We start from the raw sequence: 18,590 nt of genomic DNA, 5'->3' as shown, positions 1-18,590 counted from the left end.
TAGGAGTTAGGAATTAGGCGGTTAAGGGTAGTAAACACTTTTTTTATGCTGAGTTAATGATGTGAAACAAAGTGGTGGTAAGAAAGCAGTGGAACCTTTTAGAACCCTTTTTTGTTATTTTGTCATCATTAATAGATGTAAGTTCTTACGGTAATAGTAATTTAACTGTTAAGCAAAGTTACATTTTAAGTGATCATAAAAGAACAGTATGAACTAAAAAAAAATTAGGCAAGCATGTTTGTTTTATAAGTTTAAAATTTGGGCTATTCTTCCTAGTTTATTTTTTCTTGGTCAAGAGACTTCCTTCAAATGCCTCCTGGAAACTTAGGTGAAATACCTTAGGGAGTACTCAGTGTCTAAATGTTAATTAGTATTTATCTTACCTGATGATATGCATAGTTTTAAAACTTGTGTGATTTTTCTTTTAATTAAGCCCCTGTTAGGTTGATAATCATAGATCACATATACCATGATGACAGTAGTCAGTGTCAATAAATTGCTTTGTCTTATCAGCCTAGCCATATATAATCTTCGGTATTGTTCTGAATGTCATAGCAGCAAAGAATCTTAGGAGAAAATTACCTTTTCTGTATTTCTTTAATATGTACAAAAATATTTTCACTCAAATATCTAATTTAATCTCCATAATAATTTTCCATGTTCTGCTTTTAAATGGCAAAGATAAGACTTGAACCAAATATGATCTCTGGCCAATTCAACTTCTGGTTGAGTGGAATGCTATTTGATTCTTTGCCTAGATTAATTTTCGGTTCCCTTCCAATGCTAAAACAATGATCATGTGGATTTTATTAGCTTTTTTCCTAAAATGTTTAAATCTTACAACTTTTACTTTTCAGGTTTGTGCAAACTCTTATGCATCTTCTTAAAGGAAATATTGGAACTGGCCTTTTAGGGCTTCCACTGGCAATAAAAAACGCAGGCATAGTGGTAAGACTTCTCTTCGTGACCTCTAGCTAAATTACAGTTATCAGTCTTGATTACAGCAAAATTGCAGGCTAACTTCTGGCCTGTTCACACATAATCTGTTCAGGTGACAGTGAGTTTGTATTGATAATATTGGGTGAACAATAATAGTAACATTTAATAAAAAATGAGAATTAATTACTCTTTTAATCTCTGCTTAATTATTTATTTATAGCATTTGACAGAAAGATCCTAAAATAGTATTTGATTTTTCCAAGTATGGTTATATCTTATTATTCTTTTGGATTTTTCAGAGATTTAAGCAGTGTACTCATATCAAGAGATGTATTTATAGAGTAGCTTGTTTGTATTGGTGAAATTTTACAGTTTTTAAAATGGAGAATGAAATCTAGTTTTCAGATTTAAAGAGTTAACAGTTAAGAAAAGGAATAACAATATGTTTTGAAAACAAATATGTAAAGTATTATTATAACCAATTATTGTAATTGCAGAGACTCTCAGGAAGGGAGAATTCACCTATGAAGTAATGAAATTATATTTAACCTTTTTTCAGAGTCTTAAACCCTTACCAGTTTTCTAAGAACAGTTTTAACTGCCACCTTTCCCTGCAGTTGATGTTGTCCACCCTAATTTAGAGAGACGTATAAATTTCTGATTATAAAAATAAGTTTTGACAATATTTTGTTGGGTTCTCAATAACCCAGGCAATACTTTGATTTTAGTAAACAAATACTTGTAATTTTTTATGTACCACTTTCTTAAATAATCTTTTTCTTGGCATACTTCCTCACACAAAGTAAGTGCTCAACAAGCACCATCCCAGATTGGCATAGTGCTTTCTGGTCATTCAGATAGTGATTCATAGTTGCATTTAATTATAATGGTGGGACAGATGGTCATAGACTTGCCATCTGAGGTTAACTGTGATGTATGCTATCCTAGCTTATTGCATAGCTATGCTCTGTATTCATGGGTTTGGATAGGCAAGCTGATGAGATGAAGTCCTATGTCCTTGTTGTAAGTATTGCTGAAATTCTTTCAGTATCAAGTTTATGAATTTTCCTTTATGCAAATGACTAATTATTTTGCCCAACAAAATTTGTTTCCACAAAAGAGTAGTCCATTGGCTCATTCCTTATAAGGCAATTTAATTTCTGTTAAACTTAAATATTTAAACCTTATACATTTTCCCCCCACAGCTTGGACCAATCAGCCTCGTATTTATAGGAATTATTTCTGTTCACTGTATGCACATTTTGGTACGGTGCAGTCACTTTCTGTGTCAGAGGTAAATGTAAATTTGTTAAGTATATTTTATTTATTTTAAAGCTATGTATTGATTTAAAACATTAGATAGTCTTAACTGTGCTTTACAACTAATAATTGATTTTCTCTAACCTGTTATATAGACAAGTCTAAAATAATAAATATGTAAAAAGATATTTCCTGTGATTGAAATCTGGTCAGAATATATTTATTCCTCTTAAATGATAACCTTAGTAGTGAAATGGAATGATTTCTTTTCATATGAATAAAAAAAAATCAGGAAAGACCTGGAGGAAATGGAGGCCCCGGCACTACTTTTAGTTATAGAGTAATGGTCCTTAATTTGTTTGGATTTCATTTTAGGGTATAGTGCCTTTGGTGTTCTTTGCTGATATGTGGGTTGGTAAATAGTCAATAAAATAATATTCTTTTTATTTATTTTTGTATCATGAAATGCTTCTACTGCACAGTGGACTTTTTTAAAAATAAATATTGCCTATTCTAATAAATATTCTGATTTTAACTCTTTTTGTTGTTAAATGTTCTTAAAACTTTGAGCAAGTCATTTATCATCTTTAAATAATGATACTTGAAAAAAAGTGGGAAAGAGAACATAGGGAAATAATAGCTACCTCATGGGGCTAAGTATTAGATAAGATAGTTTATGTGTAAATATGTTGTAAAGCCCTGTGCAGATGCATAAAATAATGCTCTTCTAAGAATGAATAATTTAGGCTTGAACAATGTAGTTGATGTTTTTAGGTAATTTAAATATTTAAATCAGTGAAGCACAAATATTTATGTCATATGACTTCTCCAAATTTATAAACTTTAACAGTAGATAAAAGCTAATATATTAGTAAAAAGACTTAAAATTTCATGAGACCTATCTTAGGGTGTGCAGATCTTGAAATCTCAAAAGCTCCTCTGTCAGTGTATACCCTTACATTTATTATTTTCTATGTATTTGATGTTCTTTTCAAGGGTTGGATTTACGGACCAACTTAAAATTTGCCTTTTTCATGTGCATGTACGTCCTTAAATTGCAGGTTTAAAAAGTCAACATTGGGTTATAGTGACACTGTGAGTTTTGCTATGGAAGTAAGTCCTTGGAGTTGTCTTCAGAAGCAAGCAGCATGGGGACGGTAAGCACTTACTATGTTTCTAGTATCTGGTTATCAAAATCACATTACTTTTCAAGTGTTTTAAGTTGACAGGATACGTGAATAGAAGCGTGATAAAGCTGGGGGGATAAACAATCTTTAGAGTTAGACAGGCTTGGGTTCAAATCTCAACTCTGCCATTTTTCAGTTTTATGAACTGAGTCAAATGATTTATCATTTTGTTTTAGTTTTCACGTTATCAGATGAGTTTATGGTGATACTTCATAGGATTATCATAGTATTTAAAAATTTTTTTTTTTAATGTTTATTTATTTTTGAAGGAGAGAGACACAGAGTGTGAGCAGGGGAGGGGCAGAGAGAGAGGGAGACACAGAATCTGAAGCAGGCTCCAGGCTCTGAGCTGCCTGCGCAGAGACCAGTGAGGGGCTCGAACCCACAGCCGTGAGATCATGACCTGAGCCGAAGTCAGATGCTTAGCTGACTGAGCCACCCAGGCGCCCCAGGATTATCATAGTATTTTAAATAAAATGGTATTTATAAAGCATCTGGCTAACCTATGATCTAGTCATGTTAATATTTTTTTTTTTTTTGAGGAAAGGAGAAAAAGCAAGAAAAATGTTGCAGTCTCATTATTTTAGATAAAATTGTGGTGTTTGGCTTTCATGCTCATAGAACATTTGAAGTGTGTATTTTAGCATAATCTTATTTTGCTATCTTATCATTTAAATGTAACTTCATCATTGGTAGACATGGCTGATCAAAGCCAGCTGAAAACAGGACTGGAAAAATAGGCATAGGTAATCAACAAAATGCTGACAGTGGTACAAATGATATATGCTGTGGAAATTAAAAGAAGGAAAAGAACAGTGGAGTGCTAGTAGAGTTTATGGTTAAATATTACCTTTCTGGGAATTTGCAGGAAGTTCGATTTATTTGAGCTTCTCAGAGTTCTTGATATGCCAAGTAGAAGAAGGAGGAAAGCAGACTAAAAGCCCTAGGATTTGCCCCAGAATCCTATCTTCTTCCTTGTTCTGCCCCAGAGTAGAGACAGCTTTGTCTATTTTTTCTGTCAAGAAGAATGACTTTCAGGTAGATGTGGCTGGAATGATTGTTGGTAAGATGTAAAATCCAAGGTGGATGAAAAGATCTTAAGGGAATACTTAAACATAATTAAACGTAATTCATCAGAAAGAAGAAACTTGAATTCATTTCAGGGTAGTAAGATTCTTTACAATAAGGAGATCCCTGAAGAACCATGAGAGCTATACTTATGGCAAGAATGAAAATAAGCAAGGACCCATCCAATTTCAAATGAGAGAAGGAAGGTCTGTAGACTTGTAGACCAGATTGTTTGACAACTTGACATTGATTGTCAAGCAAACACTACAACGAATTAGTAGGTGAATGCTATTGTAGTTACTCATCATTCCCTGGACAAAATAGAGACGTATGGGCTGCATATTAATAATATGCAGGCAGATTTATAACTTGATTAAACACAATACCCAAACTATGCAAATTTAACTGGTGGCATCCCTTTCTCACTTTGTACACTATTTTATGTAGCTGGAATTCTTTCTCTCTCTCTCTCTCTCTCTCTCTCTCTCTTTTTAATGTTTGTTCATTTATTTTGAGAGAGATCATGAGTGGGAGAGGGAGAGGGACAGAGAGAATCCCAAGCAGCTTGCACCCCTGTTAGTGTGGAGCCCAATGGAGAGCTCCATCTCATGAACCCTGAGATCATGACCTGAGCCAAAATCAAGAGTCAGATGCTTAACCGACTGAGCCACCCAGGTGCCCCTGTAGCTGGAATTTTCTTAAGTTATCTCATTAAGAGATACTACTGGAGCTTACTCAGAGCTAAGCTACTGGATAAGTCTTTGGTTTATGATTTAGGTCCACACCCCCAGTCCTCTCCCATTTCATGTTCTTATTAGTGATTTGGATAGTGGAGAGCATGCTCACTCATCACATTTGCAAATGACATGAAGCCAAGAAAGCTGGGAAATACACTGGGTTAATCAGAAAAAGCTCAAGAAGTAGAGGAGATAGGCTTGATCTAAAAGATGAAATTTTTTCATGAAATCATTTTATAAGCATATAGTCAGACTGTTGAATTTCAGAAATAAATGATAGGGAAATGTTGGCCTTTTAGCTGAATGGAACATCCTTTTGGTGAGTAATACTTCACTAGTTCATATACTGATAGCAAATGTGTGGTCTTTGAGGAAGTAAATTTTATTTACTTATTTTATTTAAGGAAATGACAAGAATATAAGCTATGATAAAATGTTTTCAAATAGTTTAAAAAGAGAAAAATATATTAATATATCAGCAGCTCTTATTGATACTTATTTGTGGGTATCTCTTTTCAGGAGTGTGGTTGACTTTTTTCTGGTGATAACACAGCTGGGATTCTGTAGTGTTTATATTGTCTTCTTAGCTGAAAATGTAAAACAAGTAAGTATTTCTCTTCAGTTATGGAGATCAGTTTCTTCCCATTCCATAGTTTTGGCATCATATTTCCTTTGAGTAAACCATGCTGAATATGAAAATGTGTTGCTTTCATAAAGCATGTTCCTTTGTAAATTTTCCTTTAGTCTTCTTTTTTGTAAGTTGGATTTTCTGCTGCTGTTGTTGATTTTACTTTTCTTGCCATTGTATATCAATAATGTTTGTTATGTCAGATCAGAACTGGACATAATTTGACGGATTCTTACATACTTGAAATTTAGGTCTCAAAAGCAGATACACAGATATTTTGGAAGCATATTTTTAAATTAATTTTTTATAAGTAAACATATATGGTTTAGCCAACAACCTAAAAAGTGAAGTAAAAAGAGGGCATTACTAAAATCCAGTAATTATTGCTATTGTCTAAAAAGATACCATGTCAAAAATGTGTAGTGTTCTGTAATTCTCTCCATATTTTAAGGATTCACTTTTAAAGGAAGTGGTTTGCAGTCTTGGTAGAGACTGTCAATTTGAACAAACATGCAAAGCACTGAAATAAAGAAGCTCCCCTATCAAAACAACGCCAAAATACATTTCTTTATGCGCTTTAACTTGTAACGAGTACATTACACCCTGTTCTGCTTTAATCATTATTTTAATCAATAACATTTATTAACTATCCATATGTGCATTGTACAATAGTAGACATCTTACATAGTAAGATACAGTACTTGTAGGTATTTTAATGCAAAATGATATGAATATGTTTTCTAAAGAACCTATATGTAGATATATAAGTATGTATTTGACTCACTTTTTCAAGTATAAAGTATGCTTCATTTTATATTTAGACCAGGAATGACAAATTTTCTGGAAAGGTCCAGATAATAAGTATTTCCAGTTTTGCAGGTCATATGGTCTTCTTGACTTAGCCATAGACAATAATGATAGTAACAAATATATATGGCAATATTCCATTAAAACTTTATTTCAAGAATTTAGGTGGTAGGCTGGATCTGGTGTTTGGGCCATAATTTGCTAAAGCCCCTAGCTTAGATTTTTAATGTTGGAAAGGCTCACGGAGTCAACCCTTCCTTACAAATGGGAGAGTAGATGCTTTCATTAGCATTACTCATTAGACAGTGTGCTTTTTGACTTACAAGTATTTAATTCCACAAGTTGCATATTCTTTTGACTACTGACTCAGTCAAGAGACTATCTGTTGTCAAGAACTGATAAGACATACCATCTTACCAGTCATTTATGTAGAATACGATGAAAAATGATCCTTTTCCAGGATTATACAACATGGTAGTCATGTATCTTTTCTATTATGTTCTAAGAGAGCCACCACAAACTTGATGTGAATTTAAGAATAATGCTAACAATGCCTAATAATCTTATATTAATAAAGTATTGCATTTTTCATTTAGTTTTTCATTTAGTTTTTACCACTACTCTGTCATGTACAATGCTCATTTTTTGAATGTGTAAACTAAATCTCACAAAGCATGAGCAGTGTGCCCTAAGTCATGCAGATTAAACTGAGAACTAGGTCTATGACACACTGGTGCCATCCATTACATTAATTGTTCATCACTGGACAGGACCTTGTCTGATTTTAGTTGTGCGTGTGTGTGCACATGACATAGAGTATGTAAATGCATATAAGCTTAGGGTTGGTGACTTTCTCCTATGAAATATTATCAGTTACTTCCAAAGTTGAATGGAAGAATTTAACTCATTTGCACATGTTCTAAGAAGGCCAGGCAGAAAAAGTGACTCTCTGGGAGAAGAATGCCTGCTATAGGTGGAACATTGAAAGTCCTTTGAGTTATAAAAAGCAACATGGTAAAAGATACGCAGACTTGAGAAAAGTTGAAAGCAATGGTGAACACTTCACCTCAGCAGAGCAGACAGATGGTTATTGAAACAGTCGCATCAGAGATTTTCACTCTCTGCAGATCTGTTCTCTCACATTTTATAGCAGTCTCCAAGAGTAGACACACTGGTTGATTATACATTACCAATTACTATTGTTAGAGTTAAAAACTGTAAGTTTATTACCACATTAATCTACATAAAATCAAAGTTGCCGTATTTTATCAGATCAGAGAAGTAAGGGGTTAGTTGCCATACAGATGTGTGAACCTCCTACTCTGACTGCCACAGGACTGTTTTTGGTCCCATTAAGTCATTGTGGACAATTGGCAGGAGAAAATGAATGGATAGTACCTCCAATGATTTAATCCATCGTGGTTATTGTAGCTCCCCTCTGTTCCTACTCGAAGATACTCTAGAACATTTCAGGTAGATAAAATAGTGTTTTTGGGAATGAAGAGTGAGGAAGGGATATCAAGAGAAAAAAAGATATAGTGATACTTAAGACCGTGTATTTTAAAGACAGAATATCCACATTCAAATTGCTTCTCTCTCAGTTTTAAATCACACATTGGTCAAGATCTCCTTATCCCTGGTCAAGCCTCAGTTTCCTTATATGTAAAATGGGAATAATAACAAAATCTCCCATTGTTCCTCCTAAACTTATCATGAGGCTCAAGTGACAAAAGGTTTGTGAAAGCCTTTGCAAAATGTAAAGCAGTACACAAATATAGGGTGTTAAGGCTTTTTAATTTTGTATTTATTTTAACTTTGCTGAAGAACATAATCTACCTTTGGAATTTTAACCATTAAATTACTGAATCATTGAAAATTAATAAGTAGTAGATTTTAGTAAATTTAAGCTTTAAATGGAAACAACTGAATTTAGTAATTTTATTTTATAATATTTATTTCAGTGTTTTGCATTTTGGTAAACATGTGAGATCATAGGAAGTCCTATTAGATAGCCAATATCTGTCTCTAGAGGGCACCAAAGGACTCAAATGTTTACCTGAATCTTGCTCTGGGTATGTATCTACACTTTATTTTATTTTTTAATCCTGATGATTTTTATAATCATTTTTCTGGCAAAGAATACTAAATTATTATGAGATATTTGTGGTAGAATTAATTTCATGTTCCCAGCCATCTCACCATTCAAACAACCCTTTTTAAAATTGATTATATAACTGATTTTCTCTTGCCAGGTATCCTTGTTAGAGCTTAATGTTGATCATTATCTAATCTGATTATGGGTGGTACTTCTTTGATACAGAAGCATTTGGCTGTAAATAATTTTGTTACTGGGAAAATGAGTCAACAAATAAAATATGTTTTTAAAAGCCAAGTAATGTGAATTACCAATTTTGCTTCTAATTTCAGATCCTCAAATAGAAAGTTTTGGGGGCGCCTGGGTGGCTCAGTTGATTGAGCGACTGAGTTTGGGTCAGGTCGTGGTCTCATGGTCTGTGGGTTTGAGGCCCGCATCACGTTCTGTGCTGACAGCTCAGAGCCTAGAGCCTGTTTTGGGTTCTGTGTCTCCCTCTCTCTCTGCTCCTCCCCTGCTTGCGCGCACTCTCTCCCTCTCTCTCTCTCTCTCAAAAAAAAAAAAAATTAAAATACAAAGTTTTGATGGCCAATTACAAGATACATGTGAGGTATGCATTTCTTAAATGGTTCATGGTATAACCTGAGAGTTTGTTAGTCCAGTACAAGTTACAAATTGCCTATCTAACTTAAAACTAGTAAATACATTGCCTGCAGTTTAAGGTGATGTGTACATTTGTAGTGATACTAAACATTGTTTATCACAAATTAGAAGTATAGAATTATACTTCTATATAATTTTGTTTCTATATAGTATATAGGAAACAGTTGAATTGTTAATCATATTATAATTTTGTTCTAAACTTCTGACTTAATGGGCCTCTTAATACTTATTATATTTAGAGAGAGAGATGTCAAAGTAGAGGGCAGGTGGCTAGTTGAGCAAGGGGCCTCCCCTTTCCGAATTACAGTATTTTGGTCCAGTTAACATGCAGCGGTCATAAGCTAAATTCTAGTGTCTCCTGCCGGGTTTGGATCCTAGAACTACCACTTACTGGCTTGATATTATGTAAGGTTTTTTTTAAGGCCCTTCTTTAAACCTCAGTTTCCTCAACTATAAGTTGACATTAATATTACTAGCCATCTCAGACAGTTGTTTTGAGGATTAGATGAGATGTTGTATATATTTAGTTCAGTACTCAAAAAATGCTCCCTATTATTATTATAGGATCTTGTTCTTAAGAATTTAAGTATCTAGAGACTTGATAATGTCATTGTGTTCAAAGGAGGGTGTAGAGTGTTTGTGGGCAAATAGATTTTCCCTAGCATTTAAATTATAATATTATATACCTCTGCTGTGAGTTTGTAAGAGTGTTTGTAGAGTCCTGCATAATTTCATTTTTGTTTTAGTAAGTTGGATTATGTGATTAATTGAATGAGACAAGTTTTAATATGTGGAACCTATAAATTACTGTAACTCTTGAACACTGAATGTTGGTATATAGAAGTGGCTGAATTAATTTGAAGGTAAAATTGATTTATTGAAGTTTTTTGCTCTAGCAAAAATTTATCTACATCTAGCACATGGCCATGCATGTATTGATAGTGATGATTATTTATTTATTTAAAAGATTTTATTTTTAAGTAATATCTATACCCAACATGGAACCTGAACTCAACCCTAAGATCAAGAGTCATATGCTCTAACTGCCTGAGCCAGCCAGGCACCCCTTTGATAGTGATGATAATTTATAAACAGTTGTTTTATAAAACAGCTTTAAAGTTAGGCTATGATTTCTAAACTTTATCTTGACTACTGTACATTTCTAAGAGGTATATGAGCTTGTTACCTTCTCTGAAGAGAGTAAGTCAGAGTAGGATATCTGGAGTAGAATATGGTCATTCTAGGCAAGTATACATCCACTTTTGATTATCTCAGAAGCAGGTTGAGCCTTTGCTGGAATCATGAGTACAAAGCTTCAAAATAAATTGGTAAATTAATCCTCATAATTTTCTAGTGAACTTTATTTTTACAGTATGATAAAAGAAGTTGTTTTGCAAAGAAGAATTATCCTATTTTAATTATCCTTAAATTTGATAAATATGTATTTCTAGGAAGCTAGAATATCTTGAAAAAATATAAACATTTATTGTAAAGGAATTATCATAGAGTGTATAGGTAATTTCTTGATATTTTGTCACTTGTAAGTTGATGAAAGTTTTTTTCTCCCCCTCTTCCTTATTCTCCTGGTAATCCTATGTAGGTTCATGAAGGATTCCTGGAGAGTAAAGTGTTACTTTTGAATAGTACCAATTCATCAAATCCATGTGAGAGAAGAAGTATTGACCTAAGGATATATATGCTTTGCTTTCTTCCATTTATAATTCTTTTGGTCTTCATTCGTGAGCTAAAGAATCTGTTTGTGCTTTCATTCCTCGCCAACCTTTCCATGGCTGTCAGTCTTGTGATAATTTATCAGTATGTCGTTAGGGTAAGTATAACATGTTTTTAACCGTTTTTAACCTATGGTTCTTATAACTAATTCTTTGTTCACTTTGGAGGTAAAAGTAATGATGTGTGAAGACCCCTACTTCGTCATGTGGCACACAGGAGATAATCAGTAAACTTGGGGCTCCTGCTCAGCTGGCAAAGTGTGTGACACAGAGCGCAGGCTTTGTCTTCAGGCCTGGTTTTGAATCTTGGTAAATCTGTTTCTGGGCTTTGTAACGCTGCTGCAGAAGATAGTGATACCTACCCTATTGAGTTGTAAGATTTAGGAATGCCTCAGTACACTGTGTAACAGGAATCAAAGAACTCACTAGTGTTTTCTTTATTCTTGTAAGATTTGAACCAGTCTCGAGATGTAATTTTATAATTTTCTTTGACTTCTGAACCTGTTTTTGCTGCCACCACTTCCATTCACTGCCACTCTACTAATCTGTAGCCTGTCTGTCTGAAGTAGGCAGCCTCAGCTGATTTCATTGTCTGAAGTCTGGGGATCCTAACCCTACAAGGACTATTCTTAAAAAAACATCGGTTGATGGGATTCAGGGGATCTGCAAATCCCTTAAAATTATTTGCAAGATTTAGCATCTCTGTATGTATATATGCATTCTTCTGAGCAGTGTATAGCTTTCATCTCTAAGGGGCTGAGGACTCAGAAAAGGTCAAGAATGCCTGCTCTAGTCTTTCCTGAGCCAATCCATTTTGTATATTGCTGTTGCAATTGTCCTAAAACCTCCATTGGCAATTTATCACAAACTCTGTTATGATGGGTCTGTTTCATTCCCCCTGCCCTGAATTCTAAAACCTGTAGACATTTTCTTATTGTACATGAGATGGAAGGGAACAGGCAGGAACATCTCATAAGGCTTTCTGTAGTTCACGACCCCTTACCTGAACATGTAAGAATTAGTGGAGCAGAAAAGGTGGTTCCTTAGGTAGAGGGAACAGTGTGAGTCTTGAATAACAGTTAGGTATTCTCAGATGACCCAAACACTTAAATATCCCTTTCATTTTGACCATAACTTGTATTTTCCATCATGGATAACCATTATATCACACAAGTCTCCCTACGCTTCTGATATTCTAGACCTCTTTATTACCCAAATTATCCATGTGCTTTTACACTTCAGGTTATTTTTTTCATCCTCTTTTCTTGGTCTTGAATTCCACTTCCAATTAAGGAGGGCAGAGAACACAGGATGGTAAACAGAGTGGGAAGCAGACTTGGGATAGCTGGAAGATATAGTCGTTGTGGAACCAGAGATCTTGAACAAGATGTACAGTTTGTGAGTCTCCGGATGGCAAAAGTTGGAACAAGGCTGTGGGTTGGGGCTGAGTAATCAAAGCCAGGGTCAAGGAGTATGTATGAATAATAAGAGTAATGGCAACTGGCTGGTTAAAGTGTAAGACACTGCATCAAGAAGGAGACCTGTACGAGGAAGCAGCAGAGTTATGAGGTAGAAAGCCAAAATCAGGAACCAGGTGACTTGGAGATGGAAAGAGCAAAACAGAGTAGAAAATGAATTTCGCTAGACACCATGAGCGGTGGTTGATAACTGACTATATGGCACTCAGTTCAGACTGAGTATGCTTATGTTATTTCCTGTTGTGCCAGGAGCCATACCCAGTGTGAATAGCCTGGGACTTGAAGGTGGAAACAGGTAATCGGGAGCATTGAGCTCAGATGGAATGTGTGGGCATGAGGGAAACAATGGCTTTTGGCAGTGAAATTCTAACAGCTTGGCTACATTTAACATAGGTGCTTAAAGTGTTTATTGAAAGAACTATTCACTTTTATAACATACATTTGTTATTGTGAAGCTCAGAAGTATATGATGTCACGCTTTCACGTTTTACATTGTTTACATTGTCCATGATGTCACGTTTTACATTGTTTAAAATAAGTAAAGATGTAACTTCTCTTGTTTTTTTCTTTCTTTCTCCAGAATATGCCAAATCCCCACAATCTTCCAATAGTGGCTGGTTGGAAAAAATACCCACTTTTTTTTGGTACTGCTGTGTTTGCTTTTGAAGGCATAGGAGTGGTAAGGATTTGTTCTTTATTATTGTTCATAAAAATTTTAAGTTAACACAAAGATTTATGTAGTCAAACTACATTTAAAATGCACTTTTCTTTTTTGTTTCTATTTTCTTCATTACCAGAACACTATTTGCAGTTTGATAGGGTAGACTTGAATTATAGTTTAGTTTAGATGATTTTTAATGTTTTATTAAGGAAAATTTCAAGCCTGATACAAAATCTTGAGAATAGTATGATGAACTCTTGTATAAGCATCACCCAGCTTTAAAAACCAACCCATGGCTGACTTTGTTTTATCTGTATTCCATCTACTCTGCCAAGCCCAAGTTACATTCAGACAAGCCCCAAACATCATATTTTATAGACTAGATGATTTGAAGTGGATTGAAATTGTTACAAAGTTGCCATTACATAGAAGAATCAAATATAAATTCTCCCTTTAGATATGCACATGTCATATTTGTTTTGAGAAATGATAATATCATAAAGCTAATACCAAGAAATACAAGGACCCTGAGGATTCTAAGATCTTAAATATTTCCATTCAAGATGCTTCCAGTCTATTTAAAGCCTGAAATGTGTAGATTTGGGGAAAATAGAAGATTGCTTTCTGCTCTGCAGCTTATGTTCCATTGTCAGATGGTTTGGTATAGGAGCAAAACCACTTATACATCTATGCGAACTACAGATGAAATAGATCTAAAAGACAATTTTACAGCATCTTGCTTGCGTTCCTTGTCTCTCTGAATTCTCCTTTAGAGAATTCTCACATATTCTTACAGTTCCACTTATCACTGTTACAGAAATAACTGCAGGTTTTCACTTATGTCTTTAACCAGCAAGCTCTAGTTAACTATTGGACATTTCCAGTTAAGTTGTTCCTCTGACATCTTAAGTTCAGCAACTCCAGAGTACTACATAGACTGTCTTATCTAAAACCAGCTTCACTTTCTCATGTCCTGTTACTTTCAGGTTTTTTTTTTTGCAGTTGCTCAAGCTTGAAACATTGGAACAGTTCCTTTCACTTTGCCCCTGGTTCCCCCATTCCATCAGTAATGAAGGCATGTCTGTTTTTCTTTCCTGTTTCCCCATAAATGAAAATACATTTGAAACACCCAAATGCTATCTAATGTGAAGGAGCCTATCTAAATGTGAATTTCCTTCCCTTTCTCCTTTTCTAGCCACACCGGCACCATTCTTGACTGTAGCCCTTTATTTCAGGTCTGGATGATCTTTACAGCATCCAAATTATTCTCTCTTCTGTTAACCAGTTAATATTCCCATATGGACCTATCACCTCAAAAGTGGAGATATTACTAGAGTTATTATCTCATAGTGTTATTTTGAGGACCACATGAGATGCTGCATTCGAAGCATCTAGAAAAATACCTGGCAGGGGCTGGTCCAAGATGGCAGTGTAGGAAGATCCGGAACTCCCCCCTTCCCAAGGACACATCACGTCAACAGCTACATATGGAATAATCCCCCTGAAAAAGAACTGAATGCTAGCTGAAGAGTTCCTCCACAACAGAGGATAAAAGGGCCCCATCAAGACAGATGAGGGAGACAGAGATGTGGTCTCACCAAAAACCCCATCCCCAGTGCGGCAACCCAATATAGGGAGCTTTTATCTGAAGAGCAAGGGGTTTGTGACCCACATCAGGCATCCTAACCCTTCAGACCTGCACTGGAGAGACAAGTCCCCAGTGGGGCTTACATCTGTGGGATCCAAAGGACTGTAGGATCTGAGAAACTCCTTTTTAAAGGGCTCGCATATGGACTCACTTGCCCCAGAACCTAGCATAAAAGCTGCAGTTTGAAAAGTGCCTAGGCCATATGTGGAGGAGATTTCATTTGTGAATCTTAAAAGAATCTGGAGAGGCAGGGACGTGTTGGGACTTTCCCTGGGGATGGAGGCACTGGTGGGCACCATTTTGGCAGTCTCCCTCTGTGATGCTGGCATAGGAGGACACTCACAAACACAGCAGCCTCCCTCTGCCTTGCTAACAATGGTGGGTGTGCCCTGCCCCCAGTGCTATTCCCCTGCCATACTAAGGCTGTGGGCAAGTGTAGTCCACACAGGGGACACCCCTTGATCCCTGGCCCTGGTGGCTAGGAGGTTTTATGTTCCAGGGCCCCATGGGACTGTAACAATGGGAAAGACTGTTCTTGGCAGGCTCCCATGCCCAGGGTGCTGTATAGACAGTTGACTGAAATGTACTCCAGTTTGTCAGCAAAAAAGGCTTATTTACAAGTTCTGAAGCTTTAACCTGAGGGACAGGCTTCAGGTTTGCCATGCATCTTGAGGCTACCAAAGCACTCTGAAGGAACACAGGGAGACACCGTCCTGTGCTCTCCCTTGGCCTTGCTACAGCCTGGTGATACCTCCCAGAAAGGAGCTTAGAGTGTTGTCTGAAGCCTCAGTTTTTGCAACTGTTATCCAGGGGGCCCCTCCAGATCTCCTACTCTAGAGGCCAGCAGGGTTAACAATTATAGCCCTACAGACTATATATTTCCATACTTTAAATGCTGCTGCCCAGGAATCTGGCTTTCAACTGTTCTGAAATTTGGTACTGACTAAAATCCCCACACTGGAACACTGGCAGGTCTTGGCACGCCCTCAACAACTGTAACTTCTCAAGATTAAATCAGTCTGCTTAGACAGTCACAAAGGTTCAAGAGACAGCCAAGACCTAGGTCAAGGTTGAATGATGAAGTTCATCTCCTACACAAGGTCACTCCTTCAGGACTGGGAGATGTAGCTGTTTCAGTTAATACACAGAAACAAACACAAAAAGTCAGGAAAAATGAGATGGAGGAATGTGTTCCAAATGAAGGAACAAGACAGAACTTCTGAAAAAGACCTTACTGAAATAGAGATAAGTAATCTGTTAGTGGGTAAGAGTTTAAAGTCATGGTCGTAAAGATGCTGATGGAATTTGGGAGAAGAATAGATTGACACAGTGAGAACTTCAACAAAGAGAGAAAATATAAGTGCCAAACAGAAGTCACAAAGCTGAAGAATGTGCTAACTGAGCTGCAAAATATACTAGAGGGGTTTAGCAGCAGACCAGATGAAGCAGAACTCATCAGTGACCTCGAAGACAGGGCAATGCAATTCACCCAGACGGAGCAGGAAAAATAAAAAGAAAAAAAAAAAACTTTGAAAAAGTAAAGCTTAAGGAACCTGTGGGATAACATCAGGGAGAATAACATTTGCATTATAGGAATCCTCGAAGGAGGAGAGAGAAAAAAGAGGCATAAAAACTAACAAAGAAGTAACGGCTGGAAAATTCCCTAACCTGGAGAAGGAAACAGACATGTAGGTCTACAGATAGTTCCAAATAAGATGAACCCAAAGAGACCCATACAAAGACACATTGTAATTAAAATGTCAAAAGTCAAAGAGAGAATTTTTAAAGCAGCAAGAGAAAAACAACTTGTTACGTACAAGGGAACCCCCATAAGGCTGTTAGCTGATTTTTCAGCAGAAACTTTGCAGAACAGAAGGTAGTGGCATGATATATTCAGAGTGCTGAAAGGAAAAAAAACAAACAAACCAAGAACTTATAACCAGGAGTACTCTACCTGGCAGGGTTGTCTTTTGGAATTGAAGGAGCTCTTAAAGTGAACAAAAGGGTGAGCATGGCCATCCTTGACTTTTCCTGATCTTAGAAGAGAAGTTTCAGCTTTTTATTGTTGAGTTGGTACTAGCTGTGGGCCTGTCATATGTGGCCTTTATTATGTTGAGTAATGTTGCCTGTGTACATACTTTGTAGAGTGTTTTTATCATGGATGGATATTGAATTTTGTAGATGCTTTTTCTGCATCTGTGGTGATGGTCATTTGATTTTTTTCCTTCATTTTGTTAATTTGGTGTATCATGTTGATTCATTTGTAGATGCTGAATCCTCCTTGCATCCTGGGAGTAAATCCCACTTGATTGTGGTGTATGATCCTTTTAATGTATTATTGAATTTGGTTTGCTAATATTTTGTTGAGGATTTTTACATCTGTGTTCATCAGGGATATTGCTTATAATTTTCTTTCTTTTTCTTTCTTTTTTTTTTTTTTTTGGTGCCCTTGTCTAGTTTTGATATTAGGGTAATGCTGGCCTCGTAAAGTGAGTTTGGAAGTATTCCCTCCTCTTCAGTTTTCTGGAAGAAGTTGAGAAGGATAGGTATTAAATCTTATTTGAATGTTCGGTAGAATTTGCTTGTGAAGTCATCTGGTCCTGGACTTTTGTTTGTTAGAAGTTTTTTTGATTACTGATTCAGTCTCCTTACTAGTAATCTTTCTATTCAGATTTTCTATGTCTCCATGATTCAGTCTTGGAATTATATATTTCAAGGAATTTATCCTACTTCAGTTTATTGGCATATAATTGTCCATTGTAGTCTCTTATGACCCTTTGTATTTCTGTAGTATCAGTTGTAACTTCTCTTTCATTTCTGATTTTATTTAATTGTGCTCTCTCTCTTTTTTAACTGGTGAGTCTAGCTAAAGGTTTGTAAATTTTGCCTGGCAACTATAGGCAGTAATACTTTATTGCATATTTGAAAGTTGCCAAGAGAATAAATCTTTAAAGTTCTTATTATAAAAAAAATTGTAATTTTGTATGATGATGGATGATAACTAGACATGTGGTGATCACTTTGCAGTGTATACAGATGTCAAATTATTATGTTGTACATCTGAAACTAATACAGTATTCTATGCCAATTTTATCTCAATTAAAAAATGGTAAATCGTAAGTACTTGGTAAATAATTGCTGTTATTATTTCTTAGTGTCTTTTACTGTATGATCAGATCACCTGGCCGGAACCTCTGAAGAATTGCCTAAAGTAGCTTAACTCTTCAATTAGCCTTTTTTTCCTTTTTTTTTAAAGGTTTTTTTACATAATAAACATAACTTACTCATCTCACAAAATTGACACACAGTAGATACACATGGATACAGAAGCAGTTATGACATGAATATACATAGGTTAGTATGCACACATGTATTTCCTAGCACCATCAGATAAGAAGTCCTGTTAGCTGAGATACACAGTCACTACAAGCCCGCTCAGCACCCAGATCTTGATTTCTAAGTACCATTCTACAACAAAAGAACGAAATTTCTTTGGAGAAATGGCTGATTCTGGGGCTGAAACCAGGAAATTCAAGATGAGTCTGGAGCGTTTTGTAGTGCCAAAAAGTATGGAAGTGCTCAGAAAACAAAAGAACAGAGGCATGTCAAAGGACTACAAGGAATACGAGAACCTGATGGGATTCACAATGACCAAAGCTGGAACAATATGAGCAACAAAATAAATAAATGCT

General features: G+C 35.8%; 1 protein-coding gene across 1 annotated transcript in view; it reads left to right on the top strand.

The window, feature by feature from the left end:
• Positions 1 to 18,590, top strand: part of SLC36A4 (solute carrier family 36 member 4) — a 50,376-nt gene that overhangs the window by 12,006 nt on the left and 19,780 nt on the right. Inside the window, exons 3-8 of the mRNA XM_049653417.1 lie at positions 858 to 948; positions 2,145 to 2,233; positions 3,261 to 3,356; positions 5,711 to 5,795; positions 10,982 to 11,209; positions 13,170 to 13,268. Of these exons, the coding sequence (XP_049509374.1) occupies positions 858 to 948; positions 2,145 to 2,233; positions 3,261 to 3,356; positions 5,711 to 5,795; positions 10,982 to 11,209; positions 13,170 to 13,268 (688 nt within the window). The remainder of the gene's footprint in view (positions 1 to 857; positions 949 to 2,144; positions 2,234 to 3,260; positions 3,357 to 5,710; positions 5,796 to 10,981; positions 11,210 to 13,169; positions 13,269 to 18,590) is intronic.

The sequence above is a fragment of the Panthera uncia genome, chromosome D1 (genome assembly GCF_023721935.1).
Source record: "Panthera uncia isolate 11264 chromosome D1, Puncia_PCG_1.0, whole genome shotgun sequence".
NCBI classification, from domain to species: Eukaryota; Metazoa; Chordata; class Mammalia; order Carnivora; family Felidae; genus Panthera; species Panthera uncia.
This window is presented reverse-complemented; position numbering and strand designations above follow the sequence as displayed.